Source organism: Poecilia reticulata, chromosome 6, assembly GCF_904066995.2.
Source record: "Poecilia reticulata chromosome 6, P_reticulata-male-v2, whole genome shotgun sequence".
Lineage (NCBI taxonomy): Eukaryota > Metazoa > Chordata > Actinopteri > Cyprinodontiformes > Poeciliidae > Poecilia > Poecilia reticulata.
The window spans coordinates 26882554-26896175 of NC_088835.1; the positions used below are offsets into that span (position 1 = coordinate 26882554).

General features: G+C 41.0%; 1 protein-coding gene across 5 annotated transcripts in view; it reads left to right on the plus strand.

Moving 5' to 3' along the window:
• Positions 1–1927: 1927 nt before the first annotated feature.
• reln (reelin) overlaps positions 1928–13622 on the plus strand; it is a 155720-nt gene continuing 144025 nt past the window's right edge. For 3 of the 5 annotated variants that reach the window (XM_008411934.3, XM_008411935.3, XM_017305228.2), the window contains exon 1: positions 1929–2480. In XM_008411934.3, the coding sequence (XP_008410156.1) occupies positions 2228–2480 (253 nt within the window). In that variant the 5' untranslated portion in view covers positions 1929–2227. Of the gene's footprint in view, positions 2481–13622 lie in introns of all 5 variants that reach the window. The other 2 variants (XM_008411936.3, XM_017305227.2) reach the window with 1 other exon arrangement.

Below are 13622 nucleotides of genomic sequence, written 5' to 3' on the forward strand. Positions count from 1 at the left end.
AAAATATTGCCACACGAACATCGCCATGTTTTTTATGCTGCAATGTATTCTGGGTAAATGACGTCTAAAGGTTCAACTGCGCTAGCACCGCCCAGCCAAAACTGCGATGAGTAAAGTCCTTAAGGATTTTCAAATTGAACTGGAGTGCATTGAAATTAATCGGAATGTAGAAATCACAAGAGGTGATGAAGATGATGAAAACAGAAGAAGAGGACAGAGTTGGCCGTAGGAGCTGGTGTTTGCTGCTGCTGCCTTTAGCGTCGTAAATGAATGAATGAATGACATTTACCTCTGGTCGGACTGTGTGATCCAGTAAGTACTTCTATAGCTCTGTGACCGGTCCGATAACAGCTGTTTAGGGTCTGGTCTCCTGGTCCAATGCCACCGTACCACTGCTGCAGAGCTCCGTTAGCATTTAAAGAGCTTCCAGTGCTCTCTGATGTTTCTTCCAGCGTTTTTCGCTCCATTGCAGCGGGGTTTAGGCACTTTGTGCATAAAAACTGTCAGCACTGCATTTATTTTTAGCTTGTTAACTTTTAGCTGTTAGAGCCTGTGTCACTTTTGCTCATACAAGTTACTCAAAGTCTTCTGGAGAGAAATGTTGAGAGCACAATTTGGGACCTTCAGAAGTTGTGTTCAGATCCGTCTCTCTCCCATTGCGTTCTTCTTCTTTTTTTTCTCGTGGGAAGCATCCAGATTCACCTCACTGATTTTTTTTAATTATCTTTTTTAATTATAGTCAATAGTGACACAGTGTGGCATTATCTAAAATTACACCAGTCAAAAGCAACATGCTAAAAACAACTCAGGTAAAGTTGGCCTTCCTGTGTTTCCTCTGTAGATTAGAGAATGGTCCAAAACGTCATCAACCCAGCAGGTGAAAACATGGCGACCTCCATGGGTGAAAAATATATACATCTTTTAAATAATTTTGAGTTTTGATGTATCACAAACAATTTTTTGTTAATAGAAAAATTACAGCATATTTAATCCATGTTCAACTAATCATGGATCCCTTTAAGCTCCGTGTCAATTTATTTAATGTGCCGTTCTCTGTAGCTTTGTAACACTTGAAGGAATTGCATTGGAGACATTTTCTTAGCATTTGAGAATCCACAACGTCTGTGCAGGGAACATCAGTCAGAGGTGGGGTTAGGTGGAGGGAGAGTGTATCACTTACACTCAGCGCAAGAGACGGATGAGCAGAGAAAGAGAGCAGCAGATGAAAAAAGGAAGTATATGTTACTCAATTACTTATCCCCATCATTTGGTGGGCTGAGGAGAAAGCAGCTTTAAGGCTAGTGTTGCACTCAGTCGGTTTGATTAATGTAGAGCAGAGCAGTGGCACGCGCAGCTCTGAAAAAGTTGGAAAACAAGGTTCTGATGGAAAACCCAGGCAAAAAAATGGCAACAGAGGAGGAGAAGGAAAAAACCAAACTGAAGATTTCTGAGGAGAGAAGGAGGCGTACGGGGTTTGGGAAAGAGTGAGAGTGGAAGAAGGGAGGGGAGGCCGAGTGGAAGAGCAGCAGAAAGGAAGAGGAGGGAGGAAGGAGGTGTGATAGTGGGTGGGAGAGGAGGAGACAGTCTGGTGGATGGGCAAAAAGACAAAGGAAGAAGAGCGGAGTGACGGGGATCTGTCAGAGGGCTGCTTAGGGATGAAGAAACTAACAGATGCATGGAGATAAGACAGCCAAGCTCTCTGGAGGAGAGCAGCGTGGAGTAACTTAGAGTATTTCACAGAGAGGTAAAGAGAGGGGGCAGCATGAGATTAGGGGGAAAGGAAGAGTGATAGACTGGTAGACAAGAGGGAGGAGAGAAGAGCTGGATGAGAGAGAAACAGCACACGCGTGGAGCTCATGTTAGAACGAACGAGAGCCAGAGAGAGGAAGGGAGGGAGGGTGGGAGGAGAGAGGGCAACACAGGGAGGGGGTGAGGTATTTAAACGCCGGAGCAGGACAGCTCAGGCGAAGCTCCGAACTCCCTGAGAGTGGAGGCAGGACAGGGGAACAAGAAGCTTCAGAGCAGTTTCTCTGACACACCTAAATATCCCTCACTGGGAAGAAAAAACACACACACACACACACACTCTCACACACCCACTTCTGGACTTCGACTCAGCTGTGGACTCCACCACCTGTCCTCTGGAGCTCAACCTGTGCCGTCCACGCTCCCAGTCATCACTCCCATCACCTCCAGTCCCTCAGCCGCCCGCTTGGTGAGGGGGCAAATGGCCGTGGCGCGGGCCTCTCTTGGGGGCGTTTTGGGCTGTGTCTTGCTTTCCCTGGCTCTGGGGAGCAGCAATGTGGATTTCGGGGCACCTCCGGCGAGCTTCTACCCCCGTTTTAACCCGTTCTTCTTCCTGTGCACCCACCACGCGGAGATGGAGGGAGCCGGGGTGGCAGAGGGCGGCGGAGAGGTGCTGCTGACCCTCCAGATCACAGGAAATCCCAGTTCCTACACGCCTGGACAGGAGTATCAAGGTGAGCACACCTTCTGAGGTGTCCTCCTCCTTTTTGTTGTTTATTAGATTAGGTATTATTTTGGTAAATTCAGAAATTTCCTACATCAATATGCGTTGCTTTTGCTGTGAATTTTCATGAACGCTTTTCCTTTTTGAAAAATGTGAACCTGATAAAAATGTGATGATTTACGAGTTTATAAACTCGTAAATCATCGAGTTTTACGAGTGTTTTGCTTGAAGCTTCTTTTCTGTATGACTGTTTTTGCTGCTAATGATAACCAGCTTTTATGTAACCGTAATCTGTAGTGATGCTTGTGGGACTCCATGTGTAGGTGGCTCCTCGCTGGAATAAACAACGCAAATTCACCAGCTGAATGAGAGCGTAAAAGTTGAGAGTGCAAATAGAGAAGCTGGGCGGAAAGAGTTGTGTTCTCTGATTGCGATAAAAACGTGAAAAATGGACGGTGGAGGAGATAATCACCACTTTTCTCACAATGACGCGTTTGCACCTGATTCTGGAGATAAAAGCTGATGTTTTCCTCCCAAACTGGTGACCTGCTGGTCGATAAAGGTCACATTCCCATGCTTCTATCCCACTTTATTGTGATGTTTAGATTTTTAAAAAGTAATTATATTTTAATTGGAATTAATTGACATATTTCATAAAGTTTCACACAGAGGAAAGGAATGAATAAAAGTCAGAAAACAGGGAGAAAAGGGAAGGAGTCTGTCTTTAACTGGGGCTTATGAGGAACACGGGCGGGGAGAGATTTCAGTCAGAAGCTGGCGGATGGGAGGGATAGAAAGCACGGAGAGAGGTTTAGATAATTAGCATTAGAAATGTGTTGGACTGGGAGGAGGGAGAGATTTAAACAGGGCCACGGCTGGGATCGGATGGCGTAGGGGGAGATTTAAATGACGATGAGGGGATTGAGCAGATAAGATACCGGCAGCGGGGCTTGAGCTGGAAAAAAATGAAACACTTGCAAGCTGCTCACTTTTTCCTCTTCCTCTTGTTTCGTCACATGATCGCAGGTCAATGTGGTTCTTATAGGGTTGTTACTGAATGGGAAATGCAAGAACGCTTGATGAACCAATGTTTTGCCCAAAGGCTTCATTATCTCTTGTGAGAAATTTAAGTCACATTGCCTTTTTATCCCTCACTGACTGCCTGTAAACCACGTCAAACTTTAGTATAAACTCTTTACTATTTGGGATAAAGTTGTTGTGTGTCCTTCCACAAGGCTCTCACAATCGTTTGCTTTACTTTTGACCCATTCCTCCTGACAAAACTGGAGCGTCTCTTCAGCTCTGCCTGCATATTTTCTGTGGGATTTAGATCAGGGCTTTCTCCTGGCTTTGACTTTGCTGTCCTGAAGTCACTTTGTAGTAATTTGTTGGTATGCTCAGGGTCATTCGCCATTTGGAAGACCCATTTGTGTGGAAGCTTTAACTTTTTAGCTGTACACCAGTTCACCAGGCTCTACTATAGTTTTTTCTTTCAATGTAACAATGGCTAAACAGTTAAGTTTTAGTTTCCTTACACCATAGAACTGGTCCCCGAAATTAAGGTCCTTTTCCCTACGTGAATTCGAACATTATCTAGCATTTTGTTATTTTGCTAACCTTTCTGAATAAAACTTAATAAAAATACTATTTGAGGGAGCTTTTATCAGTCTGCTTGAGCCAGAACATGACAATGATGCCATGATGGATGTCATGGACACTACAGCTGAAGAAAACGATAAGAACATTGATTTTGGTTCAAATCGATTTATAAATCTTTATTTGATTGATATGTTCTGCTGGTGTTACCTCAGTCAGCTACAGCAGTAACGCAGATGACATTTTATAATAAAACCCGCTACAAAGTGCATAAGTAAAACCATAAAGAATGAAAGAGTCAGACACCTTCCTTCTTGTCAAGCGCGTATTATTATTTGAGTTAGCTTGCAAACATACATGATGATACCAAACCGTTGTTAGCATAGTAGCTAACAACGCAGTGTGTAAACATACGGAGTGTCAAACACATACTCACAAGCTTTCCAACAGTTAATAAACTATTGTACAACCGTTCATGTATATTTATATAGCACTCATACCCGAAGAAGGGGAATATTTCAATTTAAAGCCTAAGTGTGTATTATTATCAGAGAAGAAAGTTCCGGTGTTCTTCACTGTGTGCTAGCGCCAGACTCCCCCTGCTGGTTGCTTCCGGCCACTACATCAGCCAAATCCGACCGGATGTTAGCATATTTAGCCCAAACTGCTGGCAAAACATTACAAATGTTAATAACATTAAACTCTGTAATCGATACAACATGCAGTTAAGACCAAAAACGAGTAAATGTACCTCTGAATGGCAAATAAACACGTTTGAGATACCTGATGGGTACTTCTTCCTAAATGTTGATGAGATAATAAAACACTTTTATACCATGTTTACTGAAAATATGTTTTCTTATTTCTTCCCACTGATTTTGTGTACAATGATGGTTATAGCAAGGAGGTTGTAATGAAGACGAAGGCATAGTTCTGTGAAATATTTCAACTGGAACCAGTAGCTGCGTTTCCATTGACCATGAAATTGCATGAATTGGAATTACAAAGATAAATTTGCTCATTGGAAGAATGGGAATTTTGAGAAAATTTTCTATAAAAATGTTTGCGTTAAGATGAAGTGTTGTTTTGGCCGTAACGAAAGAATTTGTTTATTTCGCAAAACTGCAATAGAAACACTTTTTTTTTTTTTGCATTACATGAGTCACATGATCAACAACCAGATATTGCCGCTGGCGCAAACCACAAAGAAGACGACACAGGAAGTAGTTGGAGAATCATGTTTTTTAATGACTTATCACATGAACAAACTTGTTTCTGTGTGATTTTAGTTGTTTCTAATTGAATAGAAACATCATGATTGCAAATTGTAGTGTGAAATTTGACATTAGCAGAATATCAACATAGTTTTACATGTTTGTGATGGAAACGCAGCTGCTGGAGATGATTCCCAGCAGTATAGCTGGTACTTTCAAGGAAACTCTCGCTGAACTGTTTTGATGCATTTGGTTTTATATTTTTGACACATTTTTGGGGAAGCCTATAGAGTGTTCTCACAAATTATGCTGCAGTTGTGGAGAATACAAATTAGTACCACAAAAGATCAAATGTGAATACAAGCTCTGATATCAACACAGTTAATTAAACAGAGATCATTAGCCGTAGCATTAGCAACGTTTTGTTACGCAAAGCATTTGTAATGTAAATTTGATTGATTCAAAAACAAAGTCTGTCCAGTAAGTTAAAAATTCATAAAGCAATAATGAATAAAATGGTCTGGTCATGTGACAGATCAGGCACAGCGTTTAGAAAATTGCTGCTTCACCTAAATGAGCTTTTGTGTGCCAACACTGCAATTTTAATCCAATATCAATCACTTTATGAGATATCTGCACCTTAGTTATGGATTATATTTGGGTCAGTGGGAGTGAGATAATCACCGAAAGAGCTGCATGTATGAAGAGGGGGATGGAAAACATCTGAGACTGTTGAAGGGCTTTAGAAAAGAGAAATAAAGCAAAACTCTGAAGACAGGAAAAGTAAAGAGACCGGTGACCTCGCAAACAAAAGGCAGGAGGTTAGCGTCTCTGAGAACAGCAGGCGCTGTAAAGCAAAAGGAAGATTTGGAGCGGCCGCACAGTAATTGAGTTTCTGACCCGACCTCCGTGCCTCTTGCCTCTCTGTTGCTTTTCAGTGATAAGACCGTGTGTGGGCAGCATTGCTCTGTGTGCAGGCTGCAGACATGATCACTGTGTTAAGCTATCAGGATGAAATGACCAAGAGAGGCTGTGTTACTCACAGAGAAATATTTGAGGAGGTGGGTGTATTGGCAGGGTCACGGTGGACAAAATGGAAATAGAAACACTGTGGAGAGAGGATGAACTGCTGGGAAACAGAAGCGGGAGAAATGAAAGGACATATGACGAGTTTTGCGCTCGCATTCAAAGTGTAGGGTGAGACCATGTGTCAAACACATGCCCACCTCGCTTTGAGAGGCGAGGCGGGAGAAAAAAGAAGCGAATCCTGACGTCTAAATAATCAAGCGAAGCTTTTGAAGTATTTTTGCTGCACTCAGAAAGCAGCAACCTTAGATATATGTTTTCCTTTAGCATCTGACCTTTTTTTAATACTGCTGTGGGAAAGCAAGACGGCTTCCACAAAGCGGCCGCGTGTTTATAAGAAGCGATATCAGAATACAAAACCCAGAGCCTTGTATCTAAACACAGTTAATCACAGGGAGCTGGTTTTCATTTCGGTCGTCTTTTGTCCCTCTTCTCATTCTTGCTTGTTCACTTTCACAGGCAGACAATGGCGTTAAAAAGGGTCAGTGATGGGAAGAAACAGAAGGAGCCAACATTCCTCAGACTGTTTTAGTATGAGAAAACACGGCCTTTCATTTAGAGCACAACCCTTAAAAACAAGGACGTCTTTCCTACCTTTAACAGCATGAAATTCTTTGGGAGGAAGCGCAATGGAAAAGACCGAAGGGAAAACGGGATTGCAACGTGGTGTCCTCTAAAAGAGTTGCCAAAAAGAGTTCTGCACAGAAATAAGGCTAACAAGACTAGCTCAGCTTATTTCTTATACTTTTCAACCCATTTTTATTTATGCTCACGACGTCAGTACCTGTTTGCACTGAGAGCAGATTAGCTGGCTTTTATTCAAACCTGTGGTAGTTAAAAACCCTTGAGAGAGTGTGTAAGTGGTTGTTCCTGCAGCTTTTGTATTTGCATGCTGTGCAAATACAAAAGCTGCATGCATTTGTTTTTGAATGTAGGGTTATTGGTTAGATTGTAAAAGCAATGAATGAGTCATTCACAAAAGCCCCTGAGAGTTAATACAGGCTCAACGCACCCGTCATTATGGGAACAACATCGAACAGCATTTAGCTGCTTGTTTCACACTGAAGCAAACATCTATGCAAAACCCTGAAAATTAGTGTTGCTACTCTTCATAAGAATAATTATTCTTTTGTGTATAATTAACTGGGGAGAGCTAAATTTGCTTTACAAGATTCTTGAGGTCAGAATTAATGAACACCTTTGGAAAAACAAATCAGATTTTCCAGCATCAACAGCTTAACAAATATTGTTTTTCCTGAGGTTTAAATATGACAATGCACACAAGCCCAATTCTTTTAACTTCTCTTCAAAATGGGAAAGAAAAGGGAACATCTTGTTCAAGCGGACTGGAATCTTCAAAGACATTTTTACACAAAAATGGCCCCTTGCCAGAAAATCATCTATCAATCAATCATGTTTATTTGTACTGCACTTTCGTCAGAAAAACACAAAAATATGAAGTCAGTAGCAGACAGCGACACCTGCAGGACATTATCAGAGGGTTCACACAAAACTATCGCTGCACCTGACCCACAAGAGCACAACCAGATCTCCAACACGCATCATCAGAACCAGCAGAAACCTAAAACACAAATACAGGCCACAAGTATGTAATGCACACAGCCCTAAAACTGCGGACCTATGGTTTAAGTTTTTGGTTTTTTTTTACAAATTATGCTAAATAAAAAAGACAGGAAAGCAAAGTCTATATCCGTGTGATCCACAACAGGAGGATGTAGATTCCTGTGTTCAGGAGAAGGTGAAGCAACAATGTTTGTTTAATTTATGCTCTTTAGGTAAACGTTTTGACTAGATTAACTGTTTAACCCGAGGTCGTAGTGCAACGCTCAAGAAGAGTGCGGCAGACGTCACGGTTGGCCAACCGAGTGATCTGTCAGCTCTTCAGTTTGCGAAACACAAAAAAAAAAGTTAAACGAGCGACCCCGAGAAAACTGCGCACACGGTAAAAAGCTCAGGCGGGATCCAAACGGCCGCTTTTAAAACTACAGGAGGATTCAAACTCCTCTCATTCATTTCTATCTCAGAGAAAAAACACAGCTGCCAAATGAACAAAAGTAAACTGACCAACATCATTTAGGCTTTGGCGTGTCCACCCAACAGACTGATGTGCGCAAGATATTTTGACACAAAGATTTTTTTTCCTGCACTATGTTATTGATAGTATAGAGGGTTAGATAATAAAAAAATCCAAAAACTATTGTTTTTTTTCTTAAAGGAAAATCTCAATGTACGCGCAGTTAGTACAGCTGCAGGCGCTGCTGATAGCAGACAGTTCAGACAGTAAACATTACATTTTGACATCATTACACATGAAAATGTTGGTCAGTGTTTTATTTATTTTCGTCTACAGTAAGAGAAAAAAATAAAAGGTTTTAAAATAGAATTAAGTAGATCAATCCTCTTACATGAGAAACAAACCAATATGTCTTGCAAAGTTGAATTATGTCAATAGGACAATAAACAAAATTTACCAGGTAAATTGATAGTTTAGGAAAAAAGGTAAATGCAGTAAAAGACTGCATTTATTCAGACAGGTGTTACCTTAGCAGACATCTGGAAACTCAGCAACCATCACCACAATGAAACCCCTGGAAGAGCATGAGTCGTCCAGGACTTCAACAGATATCTGGATGTCACTGTTTGCACTGCTTGAAGAGGCTGTGGAGTGTTTGCTGTCTGGCCTTTGTCCATTTCTTATCAAATCTACATTGTTCAGAGTTCTGTTTCTGATAAGATTAGATTTATTCAGCTGCATTTTAGTCCAGTTTGCATCTCTTATTGTGCATTTGAATCCAAAGAAAAGTCAGTGTATCTCATATTGTTCATCAATCATTAGCTGGTGACCCATCAAAGGACTGACCTAGTTTTCATGAAGGGACCCAGAAAACATAAGAGGAACAAATTAAGGGCTAATGGTAACAGATGACCCTCTTGTGAGCAAAAGAAACACTTGTCTTTTCAAGAGCCCAAACCTGTGCATCCATTTGTTTCTGCCTCTCTGCCCCCTGCTGATTTGTCTGAATAGGTCACTTCACAGCGCATGGGGAAGTGTGTCAAGCCTCGTGCTGTTTGCACTGCACTGCCAGATGTGTTTGGGTCTTTGTGGACCCAAAAATATCTATATCTGTGTTTGGTCTTTAAATGGTTTATCCTTTAAAGACCGTTTTACGCTCAGAGATATGCCAGTTTCCTTTCTATCAGAGGAGCAGATGGGCGAGAAATGAGAATGGATATTCAGTCGGCATCGTTCCTTTGTCACACATGCCTGCCTGGTCATATGCACAGCGCTCGGCGTTTAGTGGGTGATCCATCATGACACGGAGACAGGTCAGATGTTCCACCGGCTAAACACGGCCGTCTCGATCAGCAGGCTGCTGCAATTATCAGTGTAACAACAGGATATGATGTGATAACGTGAGGAGTTGTCAGGATCTCCGGTTCTTTGAGCTTGTTTTTTGGTTTTGTTATTATTGGTGTTCCTTAGTTCTGCCTTGTTTCCATTTTTCTAGCTATGTTTATTTTGTGTCTAGTCCTTTTCTTAGTTGCTTTAGTTTTTATTTTGTTTCTTATTTTGTTAGATTCATTTCCTCTCCCTCGCCCCTTGTGCCACTTCCTCATTTTCTCTCTCTCCACACCTGCAGCCCATTAGCTCAGTCTGTCTCAAACTGTGGTGTCCGCTGGTGCCCCCTAGTGGTCTGAGAGGTACTGCATGTAAATGACCATTTATTTGCCGTGCGATACATGAAGTTAGTTTACCAACAGATTGAGGTTAAAAATATTAATGGTTTCTCGGTTTCCTCCTCTGTTCGCTGCCGTTTTTTCATTAGTAGTGATGGGTTAATGAGGCGTCATGAATTGTTCGATACATTGCCAAACTGAATTGATACTGGGCCACTGAATCCTGAATGGCAACCTAATTGGTTCTGTCATCTGACGCTGATTTGATGAGCTAGTTAAACAGTAATATAGTTTAAGTCATTGTTTTTTATATTTTATTGTTTCATATCTTTATTTAAATGTAAAATAGCTTTGATACTTTTAGATAAATAATGTGAACATGAATCATGAATCTTAACGTGAAAATCTAAGTGAAGGTGTTGTGAATGAGGATGCATGCGAACTGGGATTTTATTTATTTATTTATTTATTTACACATTTTTATTTCAAATAATACGTTTTCCTTTTTTTGTAATTGAGTCTGTTACATTTTTTGATACAACTTCTCTAGCTGTAGGAAACAAAACGCTCCCATGGCTGGTGGGACGAGGCTGGAGGGCAAAGAAATTGTAAGGAAGAAAAGGTTTGGATAGATCGTCTTGTCTCAGTCTCTCATAGGATCCGTCCATTTGGAACCGCAGATGATCAGAGATTCTTTTGGCAGATGCATCCCGTGGATACATATGACACAGTTTGGCCCGTCAGTGTCGGTTCGAAACTGTTTTTGTATCGATCATGTGGCTTTGTTATAGCGAAACGCGCACCAACTCAGGGTTTCACTCTGAGCTCGATGCATCACTATTCATTGGATTTATGGTTTTTGTTCTGCTCTGGCTCCCTGTGATTTCTGTAAGTTTGTCCGTCATTGTTTTTTTATTTTCTCTGCATTTGGATCCACTATCAAAACACACCTCATGACAGGAGAAGGTTTGCACTTTTCCTTTTTCAGGCGCCAATTGCTTGTGTCAAGACATTTTTGCATTAATACTCGTGGTTGATGCGTTTCTCTCAGTCGCCTTGGTGCATTTCTCTGAACAGAAAAGGCCGAGTTTCCATTGATCCAAAATCACCAAGCAATGGTTTGTGACCCTCGACAGGATGGAGTTCCTCTCATCCTGCTTTTCATTCCTGAACCCCATTCAGGGATTTTTCTCAGCAGGAAGATGGAAATTATAATGTAATGTAATTCCTGCAGCACTACATGTACAATTTTCCTTAAGAAGATTGTCTTATGTTTACATTTCTATTTTTTTTACTGCGTTTCTGTCTTTTCCATTTTGAATCTGTCAACAAATTACAGTAAAAATTTGCATTTTGTCCAGTCTCTTGCCATTGGTCTCCCAGATTTACATCAAATCTTCAGCCATAATTTACAACAGAACATTGTTACATTGACAGCATGACTAAGAAATTATCCATAGACAATGTCTTTCGAAGGCACTGAAAGGTCCACTGACACGGACATTTAATTCTGAGAGTTGAACTATAGATTTTGAGAAAGACTTTTGCAGGTAATCAATGTTGCTTTTTTGAGAAATGCACTTACTGTTTTGCAAATGTCAAATGATTCGAAAAATGCACCAAATTTGACTGAGAAAAACTTTAAATTCCACCTACATTTTTTATTCCCGGAAAACAGATTCGCTCCATCAGAGCATGTAGAATGTTATTTACTTAGTCGTTAAACTGTTGGCTGAAATGAAGCCAGCAGAAAGCCAGGTGGGGCAAGAAGAACTACAAAAACAAAGACAGTGAGTGGACAGCTGCCAGGCAGAGGTGCGCGCCGCTGCCAGTCTTATCTGGGTGAGCAGCAATACGCTGCTGCTACTGCTGCTACATTTTTTATTTTCAGTTTCCTCAGTAGAGTCGTCTCCCAGCCAAAACAGGAAAGCTCTTAACAAGCAAATGTGAGTTGTGATTTCATTTAGTTTTATGAGTGGGCAGATGAGTGGCTGTAAGTACATTCAGGATGTTGGAGTGCGCGCTCGTCTGTTGGGGGTTTGCCTGATCTGGAGTGCCTCTTCGCTGATAATACAAACTGCATCAGAGCTCACACTGCCCTCATGGACAGCTCACCAGGCCTTCGCCATTCATCTGCAAACATGGTATACACTCTGTTCGCTTCATTTTAGGAGATTTTTCCAAATTTGCATCAGAAAGTAAGGCTGTCTTGTTAAGACCCTCCATTGCCAAGTGTAAAAGAAATGATTGTATAAATGTCAATGCAGTGCAGCATGAGAAAAATACATGCAGCTCTGGAAGAAACGAAGAGCCCCATTAAAAACCTCCTGGTTCTTCCATCAAATCCTGAACTCTTCCAGAGTTAAAACATCAGTATTGTGGTTTCTAAATGAACATCAACTTGTTTTCTTTGCATTATTTGAGGTGTGAAATCGCTGCATCTTTTTGGTTATTTTGACCATTTCTCATTTTCTGCGAATAAATACAAACTTTTTGTTTGGAATTGCAGAGACATGTTGTCAGTAGTTCACAGAATAAAATAACAATGTTCATTTTACTCAAACATATAGCTATAAAAAGCTAAATCAGATAAACGAATCATTTTAGGTGGGCTATTAATTTTTCTTTACAGGTGCAGATACACAAACTATAGAATCCAAGATGTTTATATGATAGAATCGCTCATGTTTATCTCCAAAAATGGTCTTTGCCATTTCTTGATTTCTTTGTCTGATTCTGGGTAAAACAATTAAATATACCTCTAAAATTCTCAAAACTATCTTGGCCATTTGACTGCAGACATTGTCAGTGATGTAAACCAGACCTGCATTTCCCTTGGTTACGTGAGATGATCCAAAACAGAGTTTGGAGAAAGGTCTTTACTCTAGGATTTGTAGTTATAATTTAATAGACAAGCAAACACATGACGCCCTTCTGCTCATTTTGGACACATCGTCTGAATGCTCTCGCTTCTTACCTCCAAATCTGAAATCCTTAAGGATCCATCAGCTCAGTAAATTTAATACATTTCAAAAATGAACTTATTTTCATCTGTTAAATCTTCTAAATATTAAGTAAAAGTGGAAATTATGTGTCCCAATGCTGCTTCCAACCTTTTTGTCCATCAGTCCACCATGGGGACATTAACTTTGTCTCCTCCCTCGTTTGTAAGAACTGAACCTGCAGTCATCCAGATTTTTTTTTCCTTTTTTAAATAAGTGTAACTTTAACTTTCACTGCACAGAAGCAAAGGTTGCTATATATAGAGGGACCTTGATCTGACTCTGAATATCGACCCCTTCATTGTAAAGAGAGACGTTGCTGGTTCTGGATATAGTATGGCACATAAAAATATGTAGAGTGAGTGAACATCCATCCATCCATGTTCTTGCACCCTTGTCCCTCAGTGGGGTCGGGAGGTGCTGGTGCCCATCTCCAGCTAATGTTCCGGGCGAGAGGCGGGGTCACCCTGGACAGGTCGCCAGTCTGTCACAGGGCAACACAGAGACACACACAACCATGCACACACACACTCACACCTAGGGGCAATTTGGAGA